The sequence below is a fragment of the Homarus americanus genome, unplaced genomic scaffold, assembly GCF_018991925.1.
Source record: "Homarus americanus isolate GMGI-L3 unplaced genomic scaffold, GMGI_Hamer_2.0 scaffold47967, whole genome shotgun sequence".
In the NCBI taxonomy this organism is placed as follows: domain Eukaryota; kingdom Metazoa; phylum Arthropoda; class Malacostraca; order Decapoda; family Nephropidae; genus Homarus; species Homarus americanus.
This window is the reverse complement of record NW_024731965.1, coordinates 2,365,992-2,392,302: the sequence shown is the minus strand read 5'-3', so window position 1 is coordinate 2,392,302 and position 26,311 is coordinate 2,365,992. Positions and strand designations below refer to the sequence as shown.

Below are 26,311 nucleotides of genomic sequence, written 5' to 3'. Positions count from 1 at the left end.
CAACCTAATTCCAGTACTGCACAGTTCTGTATCTTATTTATCTACAAAGTCTGATTTACTCTAAGTAGACTAAGCTGGAATTTATCAAGGAAAATTCTATTGTTGTCTCTCCACTTTAAACCCCTATATAAACTATTGTATACATTATTCTGAAATGTGTATAATTTTCTTTTCTAACTTTTAACAAAATCTTACTAACTCATAACTCATGAATCTCCAAACACATTTTCTCATAACTGTCACAAATTAATAACTCGAAAACATTAACTAACTTGCAAGACTCATAGCACTCACAAACTCATAAATATCACAACATTCATTAACTCACTTCATAACACTAACTCACTACTCAACAACCTCATAATCGTTAATCTACACTAACCTGTAGCCCTCATAACCACCACTTAACTCATAATACTTACTCATGAACCTGGAAACACACACACAACTAGTTCACTGCCATCCTCCAAACACTTATTCATTACAGACTATTTCATCACCTAATAACTTAAATGACACTCATCACTTACTGATGCATCATTCACAAACTTTTATTTACTTTCCCTCGCACATAACAAATAAAGATATCCAAATTCAAACAGTTTATCTTAAATTAAATTTGACTTTTAAATAAAATCATTTTCGTCATTATCAAATATGGTAGTTTCTTTTTCACTGTGATAAAAGCTTTAAGTGTCTGATAAAATAATGTTTTTTGGTTGGTTCAGCACAACATAATCCAACCCTTCAGAGACAATAATACTTGTATGTATAAGTTCCTTCTTCAAAACATGCTTCTGCAGCAATGTATTCTCCGGTGTGTTCCAAGGATGCATATCTATAGTCTTTTAAAGGTTATGTAAGCATGCAATACTGTAGTGATAAAGCAGGGTGATAAAGTAATGTTCGAGGTAAGATCTCCAGTCGGTACTCACCATGTCGTATCCTGGAATCGTATTGTGATGAGCGGGAGCGTGAGGCTCCGACTCGTGGGGTCGACCGGCAGGTGAAGGAGTCGACGGAGAAGAACCGGGTAATCTCGCGACGTCGACGCGTGGCGGTTCCAGGAAACGTGAGTTAGGATAGCGCGGGTGCATGTTCATGCCGATAAACTCTCCGTGAACGGCCCGCTGTTCCTCAATAAAGACTCTGTGATGACCTGCACTATCCTCAATAGCAGCCGCAGGAGCAACTCTAGCATGGGTGGTTTCGTAAGTTGCAGCTGGGGCACCGGGCACAGGACGGCCCTCCATTAAAAGGTCCGTGGGTTGTGATTGGTTGCTGGAGGTGCTAGTCTTGGGCACCACTGCAGCACGACTAACTGGCTGACTTACGCTCACTCCAGGGGTGGCTGGTAGAGACTTTGGTGGGTAATAAGCAGAAGCTGGGGCTGTCACGCTGGACTTGCGTACGTGGTTTCCTAAAGGTATGGATGCTGGCGAGGAAACCACAGCCATGGTCTTGATCTGAACAGGCTGAAATAAATAAAACATATACATACACATTAATAAGAACATTAAAACTGCAGATTTAAATTTTGAGCAATGGAAGCCGAAATCCCACGAGAACTAACCCACTAGTTAAACAGCCCTTCAAGTTTTGTTCATACAAGACCTCGAGCATAGGACTGGCGAACCCGACAAAACCAAGTGCACAGTCATTCAATTAGTATAAACATAAGACGATTCTTCCGACACAGAATGCAGAACATCACTTCCCGTTCACTGATGTAGAGAAGCAAGATGGAACCAACAAGACCCCTTCAACACTTACACCCTAAACTCTGCTACAAAAACATCTCTGCCACAGCTTCTGAATGTGTAATGTATGACCTGAACTTCTTAATATTTTCCTTTACTCACTAATTCCCTTCTCTCGGCACAAGACAACTTTTACTCGAACTCGTACTCAATAACCCAACACCTTGTAAGACTCGGCTTCTTCATCCCTTCTCTGGCAATATTACAATAGGAACTGCAGTTACCGATGAACTTAAAGACAGGTGGGAAAATATGTACCGTACTCTAAACTGGAATATAATTTAGTTACTGAATCTAAAATTTAAGAGTAAATAGTACCGCCATTTGTCTATTCTCTATCCCTGTTTTTCATTCCAATCTCAATGACCCAGTTATCTAGCCTCACACCTCCACCTAAAATCTTTCTTTAATTCATTACATTACTGTACTGCACTTACACTCCTCTCTTGCTAACCTCTACACTTACCTCATACAGTACAGTGTAAGGTTTCTTTATAACTGTGCAAGTGAAATTTTGTTTAAATTCTGGGTAAAATAAATTGATACATAAAATCTTATTAAAGAGAACGTCAGTCACTTCAGGGATAAGTTAAGAGAAGATAAATGGTCACAAGGAATGATGAGGTAAAGCGAGAACTCAAACCTCTGATAATTACACATTTACCACAGAATAGTTTGTTGCCAAGAACCTACATAACAAAGTCTAGATTAAACTCGGTTCAGGTATATATATATATATAACCAAATTATTTAGTTTTTTTTCTTAAGAGAAGTGTTTCTAACTTGACTCTGTATCAAAATCAACTTAGAAAGAAAGAACTGGTGCTCTTTATTAGTTTTGACTGTACTGTACCTTTGTTTGTGGTGGTTGTTGAGGCTGTTGTTGTTGTTGTTGCTGCTGCTGTTGATGCTGCTGCACCTGCTTTTGTTGTAACTGTTGTTGCTGGGATATCTGTGGTTGGACTGGCTGTACCTGTGTTTGTTGTTGCTGCAGCTGTACAGGCTTTTGTTTGGTTATGTAAACAGGTGCAGTTACAGCAGGTCGTGGTGCTCCTCCTAAAGCTACAACAGCGGGTATGGCATTACGAACAGGGGGTACTTGAGTTGGAGTCAAAACAGAAGGTATAGTAGGTGGTATGGCAGTAGAAATGGTAGGTACCATAGTAGGAACACTTGCTGACACTTGTGTGGGGGTTGCAAGTGGGGGGCGAACCCTCGTGACCAGTTCCACGCTAACCTCTCCAACACGACCGGCACTCATCAACGGAACACCAATATTACTGCTGTTAGCGACAGTCATTGTCACACCCGGTCGACATCTACTGGTAAGAGTTGCTGAATGAGAAGCATCAACATTGCTGGTGCTAACTACAGAACTTACACAAGGGCTTGTATTACTGTTGGTGCAAACTGATGATGAACACACAATTTGCTGTTTAGTGAGGCTGTCTGCAGTAGGTAAAGAATGTACTGTGGGAGGAATGGCTGTTTCACCACTGTCTGTAACATACTGACCCTCTTCACAGACTTTCACTCTGGTCACAACACCAGTTACTGGATCTACTAATTCTGCTTCAGACTTTCGTTCTTCTACAGATGGATTCACCGAGGTGGTTGTACTGGTTGTGACTACACTGGTCACTATTGTGGAAACACTTGTTGCTGAGGTTGTTGTTGAAGGTATGGTCTGAGGGGTGCACAAAATGGGCTTGTCAGTCTCCAACTGTGAGTCAAAGGAGCGTGGTCGGCCGCGTGGGCTCTTGCGCACAGACGATTCCTCGTCAATATCAACATCGCGCCTGACGTCAAGGTCCCGTCTGACGTCAAGATCCCGTCTGACGTCGACATCACGTCTGACGTCAACATCGCGCCTAACGTCAAGATCCCGTCTGACGTCGACATCACGTCTGACATCGACATCGCGCCTAATGTCGACATCGCGCCTGACGTCGACATCGCGCCTGACGTCGACATCGCGCCTGACGTCGACATCGCGCCTGACGTCAACATCGCGCCTGACGTCGACATCGCGCCTGACATCGAGATCGCGCCTGACGTCGAGATCCCGTCTGATGTCAAGATCCCGTCTGATGTCAAGATCCCGTCTGATGTCAAGATCCCGTCTGATGTCGACATCGCGCTGTTTACCACGTCCACGGCCACGGGTGGACAGAGCTGTAACTGTAGATGTAACGGTTGTGGGCAGCGTAACAGGTAAGGTAGTTGTTACAGGTAGAGGCTGTAAAGGAATTGTACTCTCCAACACAATAATTGATTCATTACTGTTTCCTTCTTCACCAATACCTTGTGGCTCATCATCATTAGCCTTATCGCGAAGCCGTCCCGATCTTCGAGTAATTGGTGCCATAGGACGAATGTCGTCATTTTCTACTCGACGAATTTCTTCTGGCTCCGGCTTAACTGGGCTTCTGCCCGCAACAGATCGAGGCACTTCCTTCTTTATTTTGGTTTTGGCAAGACCTAAGTTGATATCTTCATCATCAGATTCATGGAAGTCATATACATCCGGGGCTGCTGGTGTTGGCAGTGGCCGGCTGTCTTCCGCTTGATTGATGCGTCCGCCGCGACCACGGCGCCGACGTGCACTCGTTTCTTCGTGATCTACCATGTCTGGGTGACGTCGAGCACGTTTCGTACGGCTGCTTCGTCTCGGTTCTGGTAAGGTTTTGTCGGTAATTTGATTTACAGGAAGGTCTGTCTGTAGCACATCCTTCTGACTCTCACTGTTGCGAGTCTGGCGTCCTCGACCTCGACCCTTGCCACGTGTTGCAGCACCAGAGCGAGTGATAGGTAACACAGTACCAGAGGTCTCCTCTGCAACTTCGGTAGCCCGTCTACCCCCTCGTCGACCACGTCCTCGCCCCCTGCCTCGAGTCGCTACAACTGTGCGTTCTTGAACTTTTGGATCATTTTTAGTAATTTCTTCAGACAGAGGAACACTTTTTGACTCGAGAGACTTGTCTTCTACTGGGATGTCTTCATTCTGATTTTGTATCTCGGAACAAACTTGTTCTAACTTGGCTAAATCATCTTGTGGCTGAGGTGGTGTTGATGGTCTTGGAGGCATCACTTCTGACTTTGGCTTCTGTTCCACACACAACGAAGACTCTTCTGCATTTGGTTGCGAAGCTCTCTCTAAGTCGGGTTGTGTTGCCGTCTCGCTGACAATTGTCTGAAGATTAGCTAATGCACGCTCAACTGCCATTGGATTGCTGGCACTTTCAACTTTAACTGTTTCAGATGTGGTTGTTCCATCAACTGAAACCATCCCCTCAAATCCTTGTTTGGATTCCATACAAGAACTATCCTCTTCAGGCAATACAGTTTCTGTTTTTCCTTTCACATCAGTTGGTACCTGTGAACCCAAACTGCATTTTGTATCAACAGCTTTAGTGTCAGGAACTAAGGTGGACATGCTAGTGGATATTGATGCATCAACACTGAAAGGCTTCACGTCCTTACTGTCATCAGGTGTAGTTTCTTCTTTTATTGTTTTGTTTATGTTCAGTTTTGTGTCAGTAATTTCTATTGGCTCTGTAGCAGTCTTTGGCTCTGTGGCTGGGATGGGAACAGAGGGAGGAACAGGTCCAGTAACAGGAACAGGGATGTGAGTGGGAGTGGAAAAAGAAGTTGTTGTCATAATTGAAGATGTATTTGGTAAAGAAACTGGAACTGGTGTTGAGGAAGCAACAGACAATGGAGTGGGATTTGCATTTGAAGTGAGAGTAGATATAGAGGAGGAGGTGGTGGTGGTGGTGGTGGTGGATGACATACTTGTATTGAGAACTGAAGTAGTAGTAGGTAGTGAGGTGGAGGGCTGTGCAGGAGAGGGAGCCGTCAATGAAACAGATGTGTGTACAGGTGTGGTGGTCAATATAGGAGTAGAAGTATGAACTGAAGTGGTAGTGAACAATGTATTACTAGTTGAAGATGCTGTAGAGGTAGACATAGGCATTGAAGTTGGAATGGAAACTGAAGTGTTGACTGATGTTGATACAGGCAGGGAGGCTGGAATCATTTCTATAGTTGATACTGATGATGGGGGAGTTATAGAAGTAGGGGAAGATACTGAAGTGGTCACTGGGACAGAAACAGGAGTTGTTAAAGATGTTACACTAGACACTACAGAGGTTGAAGATGACAATGATGTGCAGGCAGAATTTACAGATACAGAATTTGCTATTGTTAAGGAAGGAACTGAAGATGGAAGAGTTACAGGCGAGCTGGACAATAAATTTGACATGGTGTCTGAGGAGCACTTCTGGTTACCATCTAGTTTGGGCTTGAAAGTGTTCCCTACAGCATGAGACTGAGGTGAGGAGGAGACTGTTGTGTTTACTGTATGTTTTGAACTGACTTCTAATGAGTGTGTTGTTGGGGTTGTTGTCACAGGAGTATCTGTTATAGAACATGAGCTTTTCAGAGGTTGTGAATCAGACTTTACAAGATCCAAGTTAGGTTCTTCTGAGGCTGTTGTGGGTTTTACAGGAGTTACTGTACATTTCTCTGAAACGGATGTGGGTTTTACGAGAGCTGGTGAACACTTTACAGGCAATGCTGGGTGTTTTGTAGGAAGTGAAGGTACTGCAGAGGCTGTTTTTACAGATGATGTTGTGGGCTTCACACAAGCTGTCCCAGTGCTAAGAGTATCTGCTGGCTGTGATGTCTGAGCAGGCATTTCGGGTTGGTTAACCTTTTCCGGGAGAGTTCCAGAGGGCGGACTTGCTACTGCTGTGGTGGGACTTTCAGATTTTTGTTGGTGTGTCACAACTGTCTTTTCTGCTTGTTCTACTTTCTGGTTTGTTTCATCACTATGAACTTCATCTCCTGATATGACTGGTGTTGATGAAGATTCTGTAGTACCTGATTTTTCAGCAGCACTAGACCACGAAGAGTCCCGAGTTGATACATCATTTTCTTCATCTTGAGAATGGGCATGTGCCTTCTGCTCCTCTGGAGTTAATGTGGATGAATCTAGATCATCAGTGGGGTCAGGTTGGTCTTCATCGATTTGTAATTCAGGTTCTGACTGCATAGATGCTGGACTGTCAGGTGGAACCTGTGAAAATCTTCTATCTTCAGTTTGGGGTTCATGTTCTTCCTCTTCCTCTTCCTCCTGTGGTGCCACCGGTTGGGTATCAGGTTCTTCAGGAACTTTGACAGGAGTAGACGGTGGGTTGTGCGGCGGCTGCTGTGGCCACGCGTCCTCTCTTTCCCCGGGCATTTCACACTGCAGCATTTGGGCAGCTTTTTGAGCTTCTTCAAAAGCATCCTCAGCAGCTGCAGAAGTGTCAGGAGGCATAAGTGTTTCTTCAACTGCCGGCTGTACGCCAGCATCATCACTGTACTCATCATAACATGCTAGAAGTCCTGCTACTGCATTGAGAGTCTCTTCTTGAGAAATGACAGCTCTTGAAGCTTTTCCTGAACCACTTCCACTAGTAGCTGCATTGTTATCAACAGAGGTATCTGGAGCACTAAGATTGGATGCTTCCGTTATATCCTCAAATATTGGCTCGTGTGCTGTGGAGGGTGATGAAGCCGGTACGTGGGATGTGAGAGACTGTACTGCTGACTCTGCTGCATCTGGAGGAAGAGCAGCGAGTGGATGTGGACTACGGCCTCCCTTAACTTCTGACGATTCGTTACTTTCCCTGGACTCGATAGATTGCCGAGAGTCCCGAGAAAGGGTGCGTGCGGGTGGACTCTGAAGAGGCGGTGGTTCGAGGGGACTGTGAGGTGTACAGGTATCAGAGGAGTTGCATACTGACACTGGAGGTTGGGGCATCACATGTGGACTATGTGGACTGACTGCAGTTGGCGCACCATGACCCACCATCATTTTATCCTGAGGACTAAGCATGCAAGGGGAAGATAGTTCATGTGGGCTGTGTGGGGAAGCAGTATCTATGTGCAACAAAGAGGAATGGTCAATACTGTGGCGATCGTTCTGATGTTCGGGAATGTGGTCGTCGCCGGGATGACGATGATGACGGCGACCGCGACTGCAATCTTTTTCTCTCTTCTGTCTTTTCTTTCTTTTCTTATCCTTACGAGAGTCCCGCTGCTCGCCCGGATCTTCGTCGTTGATGCGAAACGTATCTACGGTGACGCTGGTTTCGGAGTCACGATACTCGGGCTCTTCCTTTATTACTTCAGTTAACTGTCGCATATACGGCTGAGACACTTCATCAATTGTACTATTATTAGCATTGGTACTAGTACTAGCTATGTTATTGGTACTTGTGCTGCTACTACTAATACTACTTTTTCCTGATTCTGACATTGGTCTGACAACCTCTGAGGATGGAGGCGGCTCACGTCGAGATTTCTCTTTTTTCAAACTTCGTCGTTCTTCGATCCTACACTCGGGTTTAATTTTATTTTCGATCTTAATTTCACTCCTCGATTCTAACCACGAAGCATCTTGGGACGTCTGCTTAGCTCGAACGTGGCCGTGTCTCGACGCAGGCGGTATCTGCGTGTCGTCAGAGTCGGTATCGTACACTTCGCACACGGTGAGTCGAGTCGGCGCGGGAGATAGAGGTGGCGGCGCTGTAGACGTTCCCGATGAAGCAGATCCCTTTCTTCTTGACGTGGCAGAAGCGGGACAAACACACGGCAAGTTTGGGGTCGCGTCGGAGTCGTCCGATATATGACCAAATATGATCTCCATTCTCTCGTCTTTCTTAGAGGATATCTTATCTCTGGTGACTCCTCCGTCGCCCGTTCGTTTTCTCTCCCGCTGTGGCTGTAAGACGGGCTTTTCTTGTCGTACTTCAACCGCTTCGGCTTTTACTTTTGGGCGGATCGGACGAGAATCTTCCGAGGGTACGGCTGCATCGCTGTCCTCCGAAGTTGTGATAATTTCTTTACTGATACTGACGCCTTTCTTGGGTTTCTCCCGAATCCGACTCGGTTTTCGCTCTTTGTCCCGAACTTTTACTCTAGCTGCTGGTTTGGGCGGTTTAGTGTGGGACGAAACATCCGACACTTCGCTCTCCGACTCGAGTTGTCTCATCGGTTTGCTCGGTCTTTTAACGTGTGCATCGCTCTCCGTATCCGAATCAATAAAGAGATGATCGCCGAGACTTCTGACGTTGTCTCCGGATTCGGCACCGTCGGGAATACTATTTAGTCTAATAGTGGAAGGATAACTGGGAGAGTTTATGACCACTTCATCATCAGTGGTAACATCAGATACAATCATATTTTTGGCTTTATGTTTTACTTCCTTTTTACAGCCGGTTAGTGATGATAATTTCTTCTTGTCTTGCCTCAAGCACATGTCATCATCCGACTCATCCGAGGTTAGATGCGTGGGTCGGCGTTTACGAAGAGCGTCGTCGTCCGAGCTGGTCTGCCGATTGTGTATGCGCTTGTGTCCTCGACCGCTGGCGTCTTCCTCTTCGTCAGAATCCGAGATGTCGGAGTGAATGGGAGGGGTCGCTTTCTTCTCCTTCCTGGCCCGCTGGTGTTGACGATACTTCTGCATCTGCAACTGTTTTATTTCTTGCTGTCTTCTCTCTTCCTCCTGTTTCTGTTGCCGTTTTAGTCGTCTTGCCTTCACCTTATCGTACATGTCAAATTTACCGTCGTCGGCAGGAATGTCAAATATGGAGTGTTTTTTAGGAATCTCTTCCTCCTCCCCATCTTCTGCCTCCCCACCAGAGCCAGACAAACTATCACAAGAATCACTTTCTGGATCAAATATTGACTTAGTTTTATTACCATGTTTGTTTTTCTGAGTTGTGGTCATCCCTATTCTTATGTGTTGTTGGTGTGATTTATTGCTTGTGCTGTTGCGTCGGGATATCGGTGCCACTTTGGCCCGCGTCACCTCGTCTTCTGAAGTTGCTACGTCGCTGGCGGGTAACTGAGGGTCGAGGGAATCGTTGCGACCTTTAATTCGAGCTGGTTGAGGAGGATTAGTCCTAACTCTACAAGAAGTAGCTTTCAACCGTGCCTCTCCATCACTCTTGCCAGAATCGTGCTTCCTACGTCGACCATCACGCAGCCGCTCCCCTCTCCTCTCTTCCGACTCCCCGCACGCTTCGGGTTTTTCCGTTCGATGAATGGAATCTTCCGTACGAGGTATACAAGAATCGTGATTGAGTGTTATGGTATCCTCACTGCTGGAATAATGGACAGTAGTTATTTTATTCAGCTCTGGGATCTCGTCTTCGTCGGTTTCCAGGAGGCGAGTCTTACGGAGCTTGTTCTTTGAGGCGTCGTTCGCGTCGGACGCGTCGTACGATCTGTGGTGATGCCTGACCGTCGCTTCGTGCCGAGAGTCTCTTCGCTTGTCATTATGGCGATGGTCGTTGTTATGGCGACCGTCTCGTCTGCTCTCGGTTCTCTCGGCATTATCGCGATGGTTGATTCTTCCTAGTCTTTCTTTGTCTCGTTCACGGGATCTGTCATTGATGCGGATCTTCTCCTTGTCTTTCTCCCGTTCTCTGTCTTTGTCTACAGTTTTATCTCTCTCCTTCTCCAATACTTTGTCCTTTTCTGCAGCCTTTTCTCTCTCTTTTTCATTGGCCTTTTTTCTCTCCTTCTCCAGAGCTTTTTCTCTTTCCTTGTCAACGGCTTTGTCTCTTTCAATTGCCTTTTCTCGTTCCCTCTCGAGAGCCTTTTCTCTCTCCCTGTCATGAGCTTTCTCCCTTTCTCTCTCAAGGAGTTTTTCTCTATCTCTTTCAAGTGCCTTTTCTCTTTCAAGTGCTTTTTCTCTTTCTCTCTCCCTCTCAAGAGCCTTTTCTCTCTCCCTATCAGGAGCCTTTTCTCTCTCCCTCTCAAGAGCCTTTTCTCTCTCCCTCTCAAGAGCCTTTTCTCTCTCCCTCTCAAGAGCCTTTTCTCTCTCCCTCTCAAGAGCCTTTTCTCTCTCCCTCTCAAGAGCCTTTTCTCTCTCTCTTTCCTTTTCCAAACACTTCTCCTTCTCCGACACCTTTTCTCTATCCTTCTCTCGCTCTTTCTCCAGGGTCTTTTCTCTCTCCCTCTCTTTTTCTTCTTCTTTCTCACGTTCTCTATCTCTCTCCTTTTCCTTCTCTTTTTCTCGGATCCGTTCCTTCTCCGCCTCCTTGTCGTACCGCGATGATGTGGAAGAGCTCTTGAGTCTGTCCTTCGATTTCTCTTTTTTCTCTTTATGCTTCTGGTCCCGTGGTTCTGTTCTCTTGTCTTCACTGTGTCTTCTCTTCTCTCCCTCATTCTTGACTTTTTCCTCCCGAACGCTCTCTTTCCTTTCTTCTTTCTTCTCGTCTTTCTTTTCCTCGTGCTTCTCTTCTTTCTTGTCTTCCCTGCGTTCTTCTCTCTTCTCTTCTTTCTTGTCGTCCTTTCTGTCCTCACTTTTTTTCTCGCAGACTTTTTCCAGCGTACGAATTTCCGCTTTACTGTCGTGAAACTTTTCCTCTAATTTGTCTTTCTTTCTCTCTTTCTTCTCTTCCTTTTTATGACCGTCTTCCTTTTTCTCGTCTAGTTTATTCTCGTACGTTTTCCTTTTCTGTTTAGTTTCCAACAAGTCAAAAGTTCTGTTGTTGATTTTGTCGTCGTGACTTTCGTCCCTTCGACAACACCTACTCTTCTTATTATGGTCACTCTTTTTACTCTCCCGGGCATCTCGGGAGTCCCGTCGCTCTTTGCCCACCTTTTCTCTGAGAATTTTTTCCTCTTCGCCGTCGTATCTCAATCGTTTAGAATCGGGTTCGAGGGATTTTCCATCCCCCTTATAACGAGGGTCGCTGTCAACGCTACTGTGTCTTCGTTTGTGGTTATTGGTCACTTCCTTGTTATTTGTTTCACTTTTTACATTTTCTAGCTTGACATTCTCCACTTTAATTACCTCGGTCTTGTTATTTTCTGATTTAAACGGTTCCACTTTTATATTTTCTGTTTTAATAGCCTCTATCTTGAGTGGTCCTGTCTTCAGATGGGTGTTCAAGTCTTCTGCAGCAACAGACAAAACTGTTTCCTTGCATTCACTAACTTCCATCACAAACTCTTTGGTTTTAGTATCCTCTAAGCTGGGTTGATCACATTTTATTCTCTGAAGGATAGGGTCCCCTGCCTCTTCCATTGGAGGCTCTTCTTTTACTAATAATGGGAGAGCATGACTGCCACTCCTCTCAGGTACATTATGCGGTGCAGATTCTCCCGCAGCAGACCACGCAGCAGCGGGGCTGGACAACGGCTGCAGGACGCTGGTGGTAGTGGTCAGCACCGACTTGCTGCTCGACACCGACTGCGTTACCGACACTACGCCCGTAACGCGAGTGTCGGCAACGACAGTAACCACTCCACTCGATGACCCTCCCCCCGAGACCTCCCCCACATCTCCTGTGATAACTGGCAAGTCAAGACGCACTGCACGGGGCGGCAAAGGGGTGCGTCTAAGTGGCGTGGCAGCTGAGGTAGTATTGGTGGCGGTAGCAATGGAAGAGGTGGTGGTAAGGGGCGGTGCTGGGCTTACAGGTGTTACTGGAGACATGTGTGGTGGATGGGCAGGACTGACACCAGGACTGACACCGGGACTAAAGCCAGGGCTGGAGGCAGGTGGGCGTACTGCCTGGGAAACTGCAGGTCTATGCAGCGGTGACAATCCCTGAGACTTACTGACCTGCGGGACAGAAACAAACACCCTAGGAACTTGTGAAGGACTTGAAGTAATGGGTTGTTGTTGCTGTGTCTGATGACTCGATAGTCTAACACCTGGCAGGCTACTGATAGGTGTAGCAGAGGGCACAGCAGGTGGGGTAGCAGGAAGGCGTGGGACGTGCGTGTTGACCAACGGTGGACTCGGCAAGAGACTTCCAGCTCTGGTAGTACGTGAAGCTGCAGTGAATGGCTTGGGTTCGTATTTATCACCGACATTTTCCAGTCGTTTGCTATCCTCGTCAAAGACTGATCTTTTTGAAAGAAGGGATTTAACAATATCGGACGGCTGTGACCGCAGCTCCTCGAGATCGAGTATTCTTGGTAATCGTGCATTTTTATTCCCACTACCTCCAGAGCTACACCCACTATCATTCACAATTTCATTTGCATTTGATGTTAAGCTGTTTCCCACTACCCTTGATGACCCAGACCATTTTTCATACTTCTCATCTAGCGCACGTATCCGCTGTTCTAGATCAATAGAAGGACTACATGGTGAAGGCAAAGGGGATTCTTCAGAGTCTGAGGGACTGTCACGTGGACCGGGCGACAGTGGCGTGTCCATCACGGCTCCGGCCACTTCTCGGGAGTCTCCTCGTACGCCTACGTTCGCTCCACCGCTGAATGGAGGAGACCGCAAGAGACTGGCACCTTTGGGAGATGTTGATGCAGCACGCGGCGACAGATGGGCCCGAACTTGCTGTGCAAACCTTGGTAATGGCAGAGAAAGAGGGACAGTGTGGTACCGTTCTCTGTGGTGATGATGGTGATGATTATGATGGTGAGGGTGGTGGTGGTGTAAAGTGTGACGTACAGGGTCTGAGGAGTCATCTCTCTCATCACGGACGGGGGTACCAGGAGGACTGGTGTCACTATGGTCTGCAGCTGCATCACACGAGGAAGACACATGAACGGCGTCACGTCGCCAATGTACGTCGTCAACAGAGTCCGATATAGAAGGTCTGCGATAGCGTGGATCATGGAGAACTTCCTCGGTGTGACGTGGCGGCGGCGGCAAGGTTTCCCCGCTGCGTCTCACCAATCGACTGTCTCTGCGAGCGTCGTGCGGTCGTCGGAAATTTGGTATGGAATCACTACTATCGGCCAGCCGTTTTACACTCACTATCTTCTCGTAATTGACTTCATTATAACGTGGTTTCTTAGGAGGTCGTTCGGGATCGGGCGGCCGCTCGTCCCCCGATGACGACGGATCGTCAGCACTTCGGCGGTGAACGAGTCTGGGATCCTGTGGACCGCCTGCACCCCCGCTGCTGCTACTCACTACGTCCTCCCCGTCCTCGGTGTGAGATGAACGATGAAGTCGATGGGTGCCCGTCCGGTGGGGCGACTCCGGCGGTGCAGGAGGCGGACGACGTACGTCACTGACGCGTACGACGAGATCTTTGAGGTCGTTTGTACGTCTTCTGTAGTCGCGAGGATCCGGGAGGGAACGATCGTCCAGTAGCGTTACTTCGCGCGACGGCGACGCGGCTATTGGCGTTCCCGGAGATCTTGGAGCCAAACGAGAGGAAACCCCCGAATTGCCTTTTGTGGGACGTGGCGGCGGCGGTGGAGAGGCAGCACGAGACCCGGGAGGAGACTGACTGTGAAAGCTGTCGTGATCACTAGTGGAGCGTCGGGCGGTACGACGACCGCCAGTTTCACCATCCTCGTACGGCACGCGGGCCGGAGGGCTCAAACTGCTGCGATCTCTCGAATGAGCCCGCTGTGAGCCCGGCGAGGGATCGTCCCGCCGACACGCAGGACTAAAGCTGTGTCGCCTGCTGCCTCCAGCTCCACTACTACTACCACCTCCACTGCCAACTCCCTCACCATACCTCTGACTCCCAGCATACTCACGAAGTTCCCGTTCATAAGAGTCTTCATAGGATGCACCACTTCCTTGACTGAATTCATCATAACTCCTTCTGTAAAAATAAAATAGTCAATTCCACAAATAATAAATAATTTATATACACACACATATATATCAACAACAAAAATAAAACAAATAACTCGTGCCTCTCGGATTTACTTCAATAAAAAATATGATAATTTTGTCTTCTCAGTTTCAGATGGTTTGGGTGCCAGATAACCCTCCATCTACTCTAATATTTAATCATATTTTTGGTTTAAGTTACCTTATAAACTAAATGTTTCAATAGTGTTATCAAGGAGTGCCCTACACCCTGGACAACAGTATGTGTCTAACACTAAAAATTCAGACCTTGACATTAAAAAACAACACCCATGATGTGCTTTATTATTTGTGATCTAATACTGTTAACACTTACACTGATCAACTTTGCCCTCAACAGGTATGACATCTTTGGACAATATATTTTCCAGTGTGCATTAAGCTCAGGACAACTGTGTTTTTTTTTCTTCTTTGGCTTTAATATCAGAAATATTTACAATTGCCCTCCCAAAACTAAGCAGACTTTGTTCTTCATTAAATCCTGAACTACTTGTGTGATAAACCTGAAGCAATTTGGTGAGGCCGAGTCACACCGTCTTGACAACTTAATGGTACAGTACAATAAAACCCGTGAGGTGAACACACAAGCCGTGAGTCCTCTGCTAAACTGTCCACAGCATTACTAAGGTTTTCGCATCACAAGTCCAAGATGAAGACTTGTACTGTACGGTCGACAGGATACATACACTTGGTAAACAGGGTGAGGCAGACAGGCATGATACAGGGTGTTAGAAAAGTACCTCTGCACCACCAATAGTTGTTCCTTGTTATACCTACCCTGTCATACCTTGTTATACCTATACCTGTATACCTGTATACCTGTTACCCCTGTTATACCTACCCTGTCATACCTTCACTACAGTATCATAATCCCTGTTACACCTACATTGTTCTACTCACATTAAATATTGTAAATGGCTGCAGTAAATGTTGGAAGTGGAAACCATTCACCAACATTTACTGTGGGTAGAACAAGACGCATAACAATATTTCTAACTACCACAGAGACCTATCTAGCCTCCTGTACCATAACAACCACAAAGGCTTCACACATTATCTCATCCTTGTAACTCACACTGGGGGGAACTCGTCGTAGTTGTCGTATCTGCCTCGCGATCGGGTACCGGTGGAGTTGTAGGGAGCCGCTCTGTTGTTGGCCGTGGGTCTGGCGGGGAACGGGGCCCCTTCTCTTCTTGTACGTTCATATCGACTGTATCTGTTGGTCGTGCCCTCGTAGCGCCCCGGCTCCCTTTATGGGGTAAAAAAAAAGGGAGAAATGAGGAGTGAATATTATACGAACCGGTAAGGACGACCGTTGATACTCTCGATCCATACATAATGCAAATCTACCGTAAATGTAAAGAAAGCACAAGAAATTCACAATGTATATGACAATTTCTTCATCATTCTCATCATCATCATCATCATTATTATCATTTTACAGTTATTTTGCAATCTTTAGTATGAGCCAACGAGGCCCATACAGGTCATCAACCATTGTACTGGGAGGTGAATGTGTCTTTTGGGTCTAGGATATTTACATCATCGGTTCACTGTAAACCTAACCTAACCAAATTTAACCTAACCTATCTTAACTTACAGTAAGCTAATTTAACTTAACCTAACCTAATACCCTGTCACAAAACTGTTAGAGATGAAATATACATGGTCTTTATATTCAGGCCACCGTTCCTACAGCTAACTTCCACTGATAATGGCCGCACAAATCATTATATTCAGTGTAAATATATATTAAGGTTTGTAATGGCGTATAACTTTACATACTCATGCTCCATACAACACCACTAATGTTTAATGTAAGCGACTAATGTTGATAATCACGGGAATAATTTATAGGTGTTTATGTTTCCCGCAGTAAAATATTAACAGTTTATCTATGACCATGACCTCTGACCTATTGAAGGTTAATCACCGCCATATTTTCAAGTATCAACTTTTTATTTAATCCATGCGACAGCAATGTTAATTCCTGGAGTACAGTAGTTACCTGAAACTTGCTAATTTGACTATCATATGAACCATCCACACACTGTAAAGGTTCATGCAGACTGTCCCAGGTACATATAAAAGTCCTTTATCACCTCCCAAAATATGGGGACAACAAATTTTGCAGACATGACAGATATAAGTACAGAAAAATGAGAAAATTAACAGAATTCACCTTTAATGACACTGATTTACTGGAGGTCTGTTAGATACTGTCAACAAACCTTTCAATACTGTTCCTATACCATCCTCTCTCTCTCTTAACAGGACCACAATGTAGTTCTGTCAGCTGCCGTGGTCACCTTACTTAACAGTCATTATGGTAAGTTCAGGAGGGTATTAACACTACTGTACAGCCACATACACCTGTTCTGTAGCTACTGTTCTTGGCCACTGTACCTCAGCCCCTGTACTGTACTCGGCCCCTGTACCTCGGCCCCAGTACTGTACTTGGCCACACTATAGTCTCCTTTTTCATAAATGTTCAAGTCTACCAGTTAATTCATCATCAATTAACATGTGAACCTAGTATATTCACTAAACTTAAACTATACGACACCCGACACTTCACAACCGAACTTAAAACTATACGACACCCGACACAACCGAACTTAAAACTATACGACACCCGACACAACCGAACTTAAAACTATACGACACCCGACACAACCGAACTTAAAACTATACGACACCCGACACAACCGAACTTAAAACTATACGACACCTCAAGACCAAAATAATTACTAACCACACGCTAAACTAACGCTTTAAACCCCAGTGTATTACAAACTAACAGACATTATTAAGGTCAAGTTAGACGACACATTAGTACACTTAACCCAACATCACAGAGGCCAAGCTATCTACCATACTGTATATACTGAGTGGGATACCACACAGTTTGAGGTCAACCTTAACATAACTACAACAACTGTCGAACTGTTTATGAACACTTTAAGAGAATATAATTACAGCAGCTCCTCGACTTACGACGGGGTTAGGGACCCAAATCCAGGTCGTAAGTCGAAAATGCTTAAATAATACACAGAAAATCTGAAATGGGTGTCTCTTTTTCTTCTCAGCGCCACAAAACTCTCACTTTTAAGCTTGCCAGCCATTTTTAAGTGAATTACAAACGAAAATTTTGTCAGTACACAGCACAATCACTAACGTCGGGAGTCTTAAATACGTAATTCGACAAAATTTTGGTACGACTGAGGCGGTCATATGTCCAGGTGGCTGTAGGTCGAGTATGTCGTAAGTCGAGAAGTAGCTGTATCAATTAAGGCTTAGATCATACAGAATCTTGTATTTTCTTTGGATAGACAAATTCTATACGGTATTTAAATCCAGGTATAATACTGTAATGAAAACTCGACTCGTTATTCAAATTACCTGATAATACGATGGAATGTTTCCGTATAAATCAGGGAGCCTTTAGCAATAACACAGGAAGTTCTTGTCTATATTATTTAAAATGTGATGATGCCAATTGTATTTTCTTTCAAACTTTCTTATCTGCAGGATCTTATAATTACAGGGTATCTAAGATATAAACCAGTCCGGCAACCACAATGAGAGAAAGTCAGCAACAATGAGACAGAGAAAGAGAGAGAGAGAGATCACCTTAGGATGTACAGAACCAATGCAACTTTCAGGCACAAATGACAAGCAACACAAATCTTACTTTTCCAGTTCTCGTCGCTCCCAGGGCCGGTCTGTTGGCACTGGATGGCCCTGCTTCGCCAGATGTTCAAAGAAGGCAGCTTGGCATTCTCGAGAGGCAAAGTCGATCTGGATCTTTCTGCCATTCAGCATCCGTCCACGCATTTCCATGACTGCACTAGAGGCATACTTCTCCTGTACAAAAAAAATAATATAAAATAAATAAAAGGAACCCGTGAGATGATGTTTACTCAATAACCAACCTTGAAGACCTTTACTCCATGGTAACCAAAACACAACTCACACTCTCTCACAACTGCTGTAACATCCCCGTCCCCCTCCCTCCATAAACCACTAGTTGCCTCGGTCTCTTATCATTAACCTACGCTACTACTGCTGCTTCCTGGCTGTCCACTCCACCCACACAGACAGACAGACAGACTTCCAGCTCATCCTTCATCTCCAAAATCCACTTTCCCATGACTCTTCTTCCACTCCCACACACTCCTTAATATGTATTTTTTTTATTTCCTCCATTGTCTTAAACTCATTCTACTCCCAAACACACCATTTCTATCATCTTTATATACTCCTTTCTATATACCACCCCCATATTTTCATGCCGGCTACATTCCCAAACATATCTTCATTTGTTAACACATCTACAGTACTCCCAGATATTTTAACCCCTTGTGTATGGACCCTCTGAGCTGAATGAAATCGTCTACCATTAGTCAAGTGAAATATTAACAGTGGCATCTCCATAGTGAAGGATTTAAACATTTCTTCCTATTTGTTGCCACTCAAGCTAGTATTTCTTTCTCCCAGTCTCCTCTCCCTATTTGTCTTTCATAAATCTACCAAGTTGAAATCATCACCCCTTTTATGTCTCAACCTATTCCTATCTTACTCCCCCCAATTACTGTACACAAAAGTATGATGAGATAAAGAGAACTATAACGGCACAAAACATTAACTAAAGCTAGAGTCACCATAATGTACAGATCAGGATTCAGTATATCATTTACATGGCATAAGCACAGTACAGTAGAGTACTTACAATCTCGTAAAAGATGAGGGCATGTCCTTTCTCCCGGTCAATGATGGTGTTTATGACGGGACCAAAGCGTAAGAACTGCTCGTACAGCTGCTTCTCGGCCATTGTCTCGGGTACGCCGTCAATCCAGACGCAACGAGTCGGCATTGATTTACCAAACCCCAACTTAATACGATTGGTCCCGAGGTGTTCCCCGTCCATCTGCCTCATGGCTCGCACTACTGACCGGATGTCTGAATACTGGCAGAAGGCAAAAGTTGATGTATTTTGCTTCTTAATATCAATCTCCTGTAAAAGATAATCAGAGGTGAGGGAAAAAATATTTACTGTACTACACCTAAAAGGCAAATACTGTCTACACAACTTCCACTATGGTAAATAAAATGTCCATACTGGCCAATTAAGTGTCCATACTGGCCAAGTAAATGTCCATACTGGCCAAGTAAGTGTCCATACTGGCCATAATATTCTTTGTTTACTTTCACTACCAGGACCAAACTAAATAAACAAGTGTGACAACAAAAGAACAATAACACTACACTTGTTACAGACGTCAAACACAGGTCTCAAGACTCTGTCAATGTAATCACTTATGACTAACACCAAGGAAGTTACCTTATATAATTTTCATAATTCTTTACTAAACTTTTTGCTCATTTTAACTTGTGACTATCTACTGTAATGTCAAGATTCAGACGTATAAACAAATTTTAACAGTAGAACAGAGCACAGAACCAAGTGACACCAGCCTTGAGGGAGGAATCAAACCTTAACCTCATTGATTGGGAGAAATATCTTAACCATTCGACTATGACAACACTACACACAGAAAATCTCAATCTGAAGTCACGTTACATCGATAAAATAATTAGCGACGGTAGCTTAACACATCACTCAACGACCTTATGGGCAAACTTACAATTATATCACCAAATTGTTCAAAATGTTTCTTGAGGTCCTCGATGGTGACTTCCTTCTCCAAGTTGCCGATGAAGAGGGTGCGGGTGGCTCTAGGGTGGTACTCGTCCACTTCGATATCATAAGCTCTACATTCACTCTCATCCAGCTCGACTCCTTCATGAGGCGCCACCTACAACACACCAACATAATTACGATAAGTGAGAATTAAACACTGGTAGACACCTATGAACTATAACTTGTACCACAGTATCTGAATTCAACTAAATATTCCATATATCAATCACAATTATATAACCAATTTCAACTCACACGTAAAAAAGCCGTAGAAGCACAGTGCCGCGGTATCATGCTCAAGCGTTGAATTCAATAAAGCCAAAATAAAACAACAATACTGTCTCCAAAAATAACATTGTTCATTTATGGAAGGATTCAAAATACAAGGCTTATGAACGATGCAAGAAATAAATAAATCAAAATAAAAAGATCCTACGGTATACTTCAGATTGTACTGTGCTGTAAAATCTGGCTGCTCCTGCCTCCATGATAACAACACCTATATTGCCAGGCCTCCTTCTTAGTGTCACGTTCAAGTCATAGATGAGAGTTGTGTGTACAGCGAAACCTCTATTTAACGGACTATGTGGAGAGGAAAGTCCATTACATCGAGGATCTATTAGATGTGAAACCTCCATCTAATGAACTATATAGAGATGAAAGTCTTATATCTAGAGTCCGTGAGATGTGAAACCTCCATCTAATGAACTATATAGAGATGAAAGTCTTATATCTAGAGTCCGTGTGATGTGAAACCTCCATCTAATGAACTATATAGAGATGAAAGTCTTATATCTAGAGTCCGTGAGATGTGAAACCTCCATCTAATGAACTATATAGAGATGAAAGTCTTATATCTAGAGTCCGTGAGATGTGAAACCTCCATCTAATGAACTATATAGAGATGAAAGTCTTATATCTAGAGTCCGTGAGATGTGAAACCTCCATCTAATGAACTATATAGAGATGAAAGTCTTATATCTAGAGTCCGTGAGATGTGAAACCTCCATCTAATGAACTATATAGAGATGAAAGTCTTATATCTAGAGTCCGTGAGATGTGAAACCTCCATCTAATGAACTATATAGAGATGAAAGTCTTATATCTAGAGTCCGTGAGATGTGAAACCTCCATCTAATGAACTATATAGAGATGAAAGTCTTATATCTAGAGTCCGTGAGATGTGAAACCTCCATCTAATGAACTATATAGAGATGAAAGTCTTATATCTAGAGTCCGTGAGATGTGAAACCTCCATCTAATGAATTACATGAAGACAGAGAAGTACATTATATGAAGGTTTCACTGTATATACCATAGTGTAGTGTAGTGTAGTGTACCTCCAGAATGTAACATAGAGTGGTGGGAAGGGATACAGGTGAATTACTAATGAAGAGCTAGAAACACAGTGAAAGTCTACCACTCTACTGTACTGTATACCCATCACAGGTATGTCACTAATGAAGAGCTAGAAACACAGTGAAAGTCTACCACTCTACTGTACTGTATACCCATCACATTATGTCACTCCTGTGGTAGCATTCCTTCTTTACTAATGTCTGCCTCAAAGTTTTTTTTATCAATCCATCTATCTACCTACTTACTTACCCACCTACAGTATCTATCTACCTACCTATCCGTCAGTGTTTCAAGTGGTCTATGAAACATGTAAATAGTGGATGACTCTACAGTAAGTATGTGTGAGGTGGGCAGTAACTAAACACTGCCTTACACCTTTGCTAAGTCCACCACTTAATACTCAGCTCAGTTCCTATACTAAAATGTTGTGAGTCTTGTATAATCGTTTGTAGTCACCAACAAGAAGTACTAAAAGAAACAACTGCCTAACAATCTATAACTTCTATGCAGCAGGGAAAAAAATATATATACGATATTAAAAGTTTGTAAGGTTCATTGGAAAAAGACCCACAGTTGCATGGTAGTTTGTGTGTGTGTGGGGGGGTGACATGGTGTAAGTGTGTTGTACTGTACCTAGGTAAATACAAGAGGCAGAACCATATCTAAGTCTTCAGGAGGAGTTTTAACCATCAAACAAGTCTAAATAATAAACCCATGTAATCTTCTCAGCCTTGACCCACACCACCAGAATCTAGAGAGAAAATCCATTACATACACCACTGCCATTGTACAGGAATTCGTGTTGGCCATATTCTCAAATTCCCACAATCTTCCTCAGGCAGTTCCCCCCAATCCTGTAACTTATTTTCCCTACTGAATACATTAATACATATATTCTCCTTTATCTCTGAATCTCCCTTGTCTATAAGCTAAGCTAACCTAACTCTAAATGTTATTGTATGTAACAGGTAGACTTCCATGACTCCTTCAATAAACCACTTGAGTGTTTGCTACAGTCTTCAGTATATTGGGTGTGATAATTCTCAGTGATAAAAATATTTCTGGGTAAGATTCTAACTGTGTCATCCCGACGTCAGTCATGGAAATGTATAGTGTACTGTATAATAAAGCATGTAACAGTGAAAGTGAACTCTGACTAAATAAGTTCACGCCAGATGTTGTCAATGAAAGTTTTCTAAATTTCAAATGCTCTCCTCACTGTTACTGGACTAGTGCGGTCTTTTTTTTTAATTTATTTTTTCTGATGACAATGATGGGCTAAAACAGGCATGGGCAAGCTACGGTCAGTGGGCTGCATGTGGCCCAAACCCTGTCTTTGGACGGCCCACAGAGTGATTGAGACATTCTATTTAATGTGGCCCTCAGTTCAGGTAGATGCGGCCAGTTTATGATGAGTAAAGCAATATTTATTAAAAGAATAACCTTCACACACAATTCATTACTGTTTCATCATCTAAGAGTAAGTAACTACAAAAAATATAAGTGAAACAAGTATAAATAGTCAACAATAAACATTTTAACTTGTGTGAGTTTTCAGGTCAAGTTCGGCTCGGTCTGTTTGATGGATAAGCTGCTATGTGGCAGTGGGTCACTTGGGAATTAACTAAGGTCGGGTAAGTCCAAGTGGGGTCACGGGCGGTGGTCACAAGGGTCAAAGGTTAAGGTCTCTTCCTTGATGACAGACTGTCTCTCTCCACAGTACCTCATCATTCATGCCTGGCTGTCAGTTCTATTTTCTATCTATTGTATAATAAATACTGTAGATGTGTCTATGGTTTGTTTTACTGTAGTTCTCATGCACCAAGATAACGTTGACATTATGCTGGTGGCTGTCTCATAAGAAAAACGCTCTAACTGTAGGAAATATCTACGTATTTACAGACTGATTTACTCATCTGTTAAATGCCAAGAAACATTATTACTTAAAAATTTATTATGATTGATTTGTTTCATAAATGGGAAAAAGATTGTGATTGTAAACTGAAAATATATTAAGGTGGATGTGATGATAAACTGCTTCACTGTCCGTGCTAATACAATATTAACACTACTTTTGGGTTTGGTAGGATATAAAGTTTGGTGGGTTGGCCCACAGAAAAATACCTAAATCGTAATGCGGCCCATGACTGAGGAAAGGTTGCCCATGCCTGGGCTAAAACAATAAACTCTGGTCAATGTTACTGGCAGTGTCGTGTGTGATGACAATGATGGGCTAAAACAATAAACTTACTAAGTACTTCCTTACTGTTTCAGATGAGAGTCCTGGGGCAGAAGAGAGCAGGAGGTTACAACAAACTCACCTGGATTTTGACACCAAAAAAAAGTTTTTCTCGTGAGGCGTCGAGAGCCTTCTCTGCATCCTCCGGCTTCTTAAAGCAGACAACAGCAAAGCGGTCATTGCCAGTGCCCAGCAAGCGTACAGCCATTACCTTTCCATGTTTCTTGTAGTCATGGAACAATCCCTCCCGCAACGATGTTTCTGAAGTTGTATGATAGTTAAATGTTACCGAGTAGTCAAACTTTACTGGTTACGTTTGTTGGACTTTCTGCATCAATTAATCACATGAGACTTTTGAGATCATTAATGTCAATAATGTCAAATAAAAGAACAATAATTTAACAGTGTGTATAGTACCATAGGCTTTACCTGTGGACCAAGGTGGAAGATTTCTAACACAGATAGCTAGTGGTCTCTTCTCTTCTGGGGGAGAGTCGAGTCCTCCACCACCGGGAGTGAGGAGCGCTCCACTTGATATACCTCCAACACTTATTCGTCTCGGTGATGGTGATCTCGAGCTGCTGGAAGTGGATCGGCTACTGCTACTACTACTACTGCTGCTACTGCTGCTTCTACTTGTCGACCGGGATTCAGACCCAGATCTGCTAGCGGGTCCACGCCTTTTGTTCATACTGCTACTTCCGGTGTGAATCCTCGAGGGCCGGGGTGCAGCAGGACGAGGGAGGGGAGGCGGAGAAGCCGAGGCGGGTGGCACGGCTCCTCTCCGTACCACCACCTTTTCCTCCACGTAAGGGTCTTGATGAAGGTAACGATACTGGGTATTACCCCATTGGTAGTCCCCCTGATCGGGGCGTCCTCCACCATAGGGTCCTCTCGTGTAAGGCCGCAACCGACCTCTGCTCGGGAAGTCCTGTTCCCGATCATTAGGGTAGGCACGGCGCATTCCGGGAGGGCCAACTCCGGGACCGTTGTAACCAAGCCCTTCATCTCGCCTGCCTTCATAGAAATGACTAGAACGGTCATACCCACTGTGTTCCTCCGGCAGCCTGTAAAGAGAAAACCAACATCAGTATTGCTACTATATTGTATCCTGTACAGTACTGAGGTCAATAAAAAGCTCTCACATAAGTTTAAAGCAAAACAAGCAACTCATACAAAGTATAATAAACTGTATTAAGCCTCTTAAAACTAGAGGAAGCAAGCATGTCTCTTAGCTTATCAGCAAAGACAACAAGCGTTCACATTTGCATTATCTTGTGTAGTTGGCCCCGAGGACCTGCCCTTGGTGAGGCAGACATAAATCCTCTGATCATCCCAACACCAAGTGGCCAGTAACTCACAATATCATTTTATTCCCAAAAATAACACGGTCTCATCTTCCCAAAAGTGACAAGTTAAAAATAATAAATAAATAAATAAATGGGCAATAATAGTTAAGAACAGAGTAACATATTAACGTCAATATAATATTTCAAATGATTTACGTTCTATGGATTATGAAATATCAGTGTTTTAAGTATAACAGTACATCGTCTACCCAATAATTACCTCCACTACACTGATTTATGGCAACTACTCCCTGAACTACAGAATACCTACAATGATTATATCTCCTGTACTGCAACACGTCTCACACATTTTTAACCCAAACACAAATATACCGTACACATGTCACGTCCATCACCCACGCCACAATGGATTATGTAGTGCCTCTTCCCTTCATCACTGAGGTAAAACGGCCAGATGCATCTCTCTCTCTCTCTCTCTGACCTCCAAATGACCTTGATCTTCTGTAAGGTTCTGTGTCTTCTTCTGTAAGGTTCTGTGTATTCTTCTGTAAGGTTCTGTGGGTTCGATGTCTTGTGTAAGGTTCTGTGTCCTCAGGAAACGGTGTCTTCGTCTACGTAAATTTATGTCTTCAAGTTTAATGATTTATCTTACTGGTTTCATTATATTCCACTGCAAAGGTTTGTCTTGTATGTATATTAACGTATCCGACACCCACTGTGACGTTAACACACTCCGGTATAATGCTAAACCTAAACTATTAATAATAATTAATTTTTCTTGTTATGATTCACAACAACGAGACGTTTCTTAAACCATATAGTAATCAGAATACTGAGCTTCATAAACCACTAAACCAAAACCTGATTTATTGTTCATCCTTATTCATCACAATAAGATCTTCATAAACCACTAAACCAAAATTTTATTAATCGTTTTTCCTTACTCATCACAACACCACGACTTTTGTAAACCAACTAAACCCTGAATATGTTTCCGCCATCAGAGTGTGACCTGCTGTTTTTATTTTCCCCCCGAGGGTTTTACAAGTAACATTCCGCAGAAACAATCACACCCCACACAATTTTGGCTCCCAGATGAAACTCTCTTAGCCAATTCAAATTACACTTCAGATGTTGGTCTTCCGCACTACCGCATCTTTTATTAACACAACTTTCGTGATATATGATGTGAATTACCTCTTCTTAAACAATATAGTTGTCCTTTATAATAACTAGCTATAGTATTAAATAATTGTTTCATGGTATAGTATAGTGTATCCCCCCCCCCCTCTC

The 26,311-nt window shown here is 43.7% G+C and overlaps 1 protein-coding gene across 1 annotated transcript in view; it reads right to left on the bottom strand.

Moving 5' to 3' along the window:
• Positions 1 to 24,795, bottom strand: part of LOC121868105 (protein split ends-like) — a 35,271-nt gene extending 10,476 nt beyond the window's left edge. Inside the window, exons 1-9 of the mRNA XM_042368375.1 lie at positions 24,138 to 24,795; positions 23,791 to 23,969; positions 20,055 to 20,225; positions 19,139 to 19,423; positions 18,101 to 18,273; positions 15,482 to 15,655; positions 10,690 to 14,356; positions 2,614 to 10,581; positions 936 to 1,475 (exon numbers count right to left, since the gene is read on the bottom strand). Of these exons, the coding sequence (XP_042224309.1) occupies positions 936 to 1,475; positions 2,614 to 10,581; positions 10,690 to 14,356; positions 15,482 to 15,655; positions 18,101 to 18,273; positions 19,139 to 19,423; positions 20,055 to 20,225; positions 23,791 to 23,969; positions 24,138 to 24,672 (13,692 nt within the window). The 5' untranslated portion in view covers positions 24,673 to 24,795. The remainder of the gene's footprint in view (positions 1 to 935; positions 1,476 to 2,613; positions 10,582 to 10,689; positions 14,357 to 15,481; positions 15,656 to 18,100; positions 18,274 to 19,138; positions 19,424 to 20,054; positions 20,226 to 23,790; positions 23,970 to 24,137) is intronic.
• Positions 24,796 to 26,311: the final 1,516 nt, after the last annotated feature.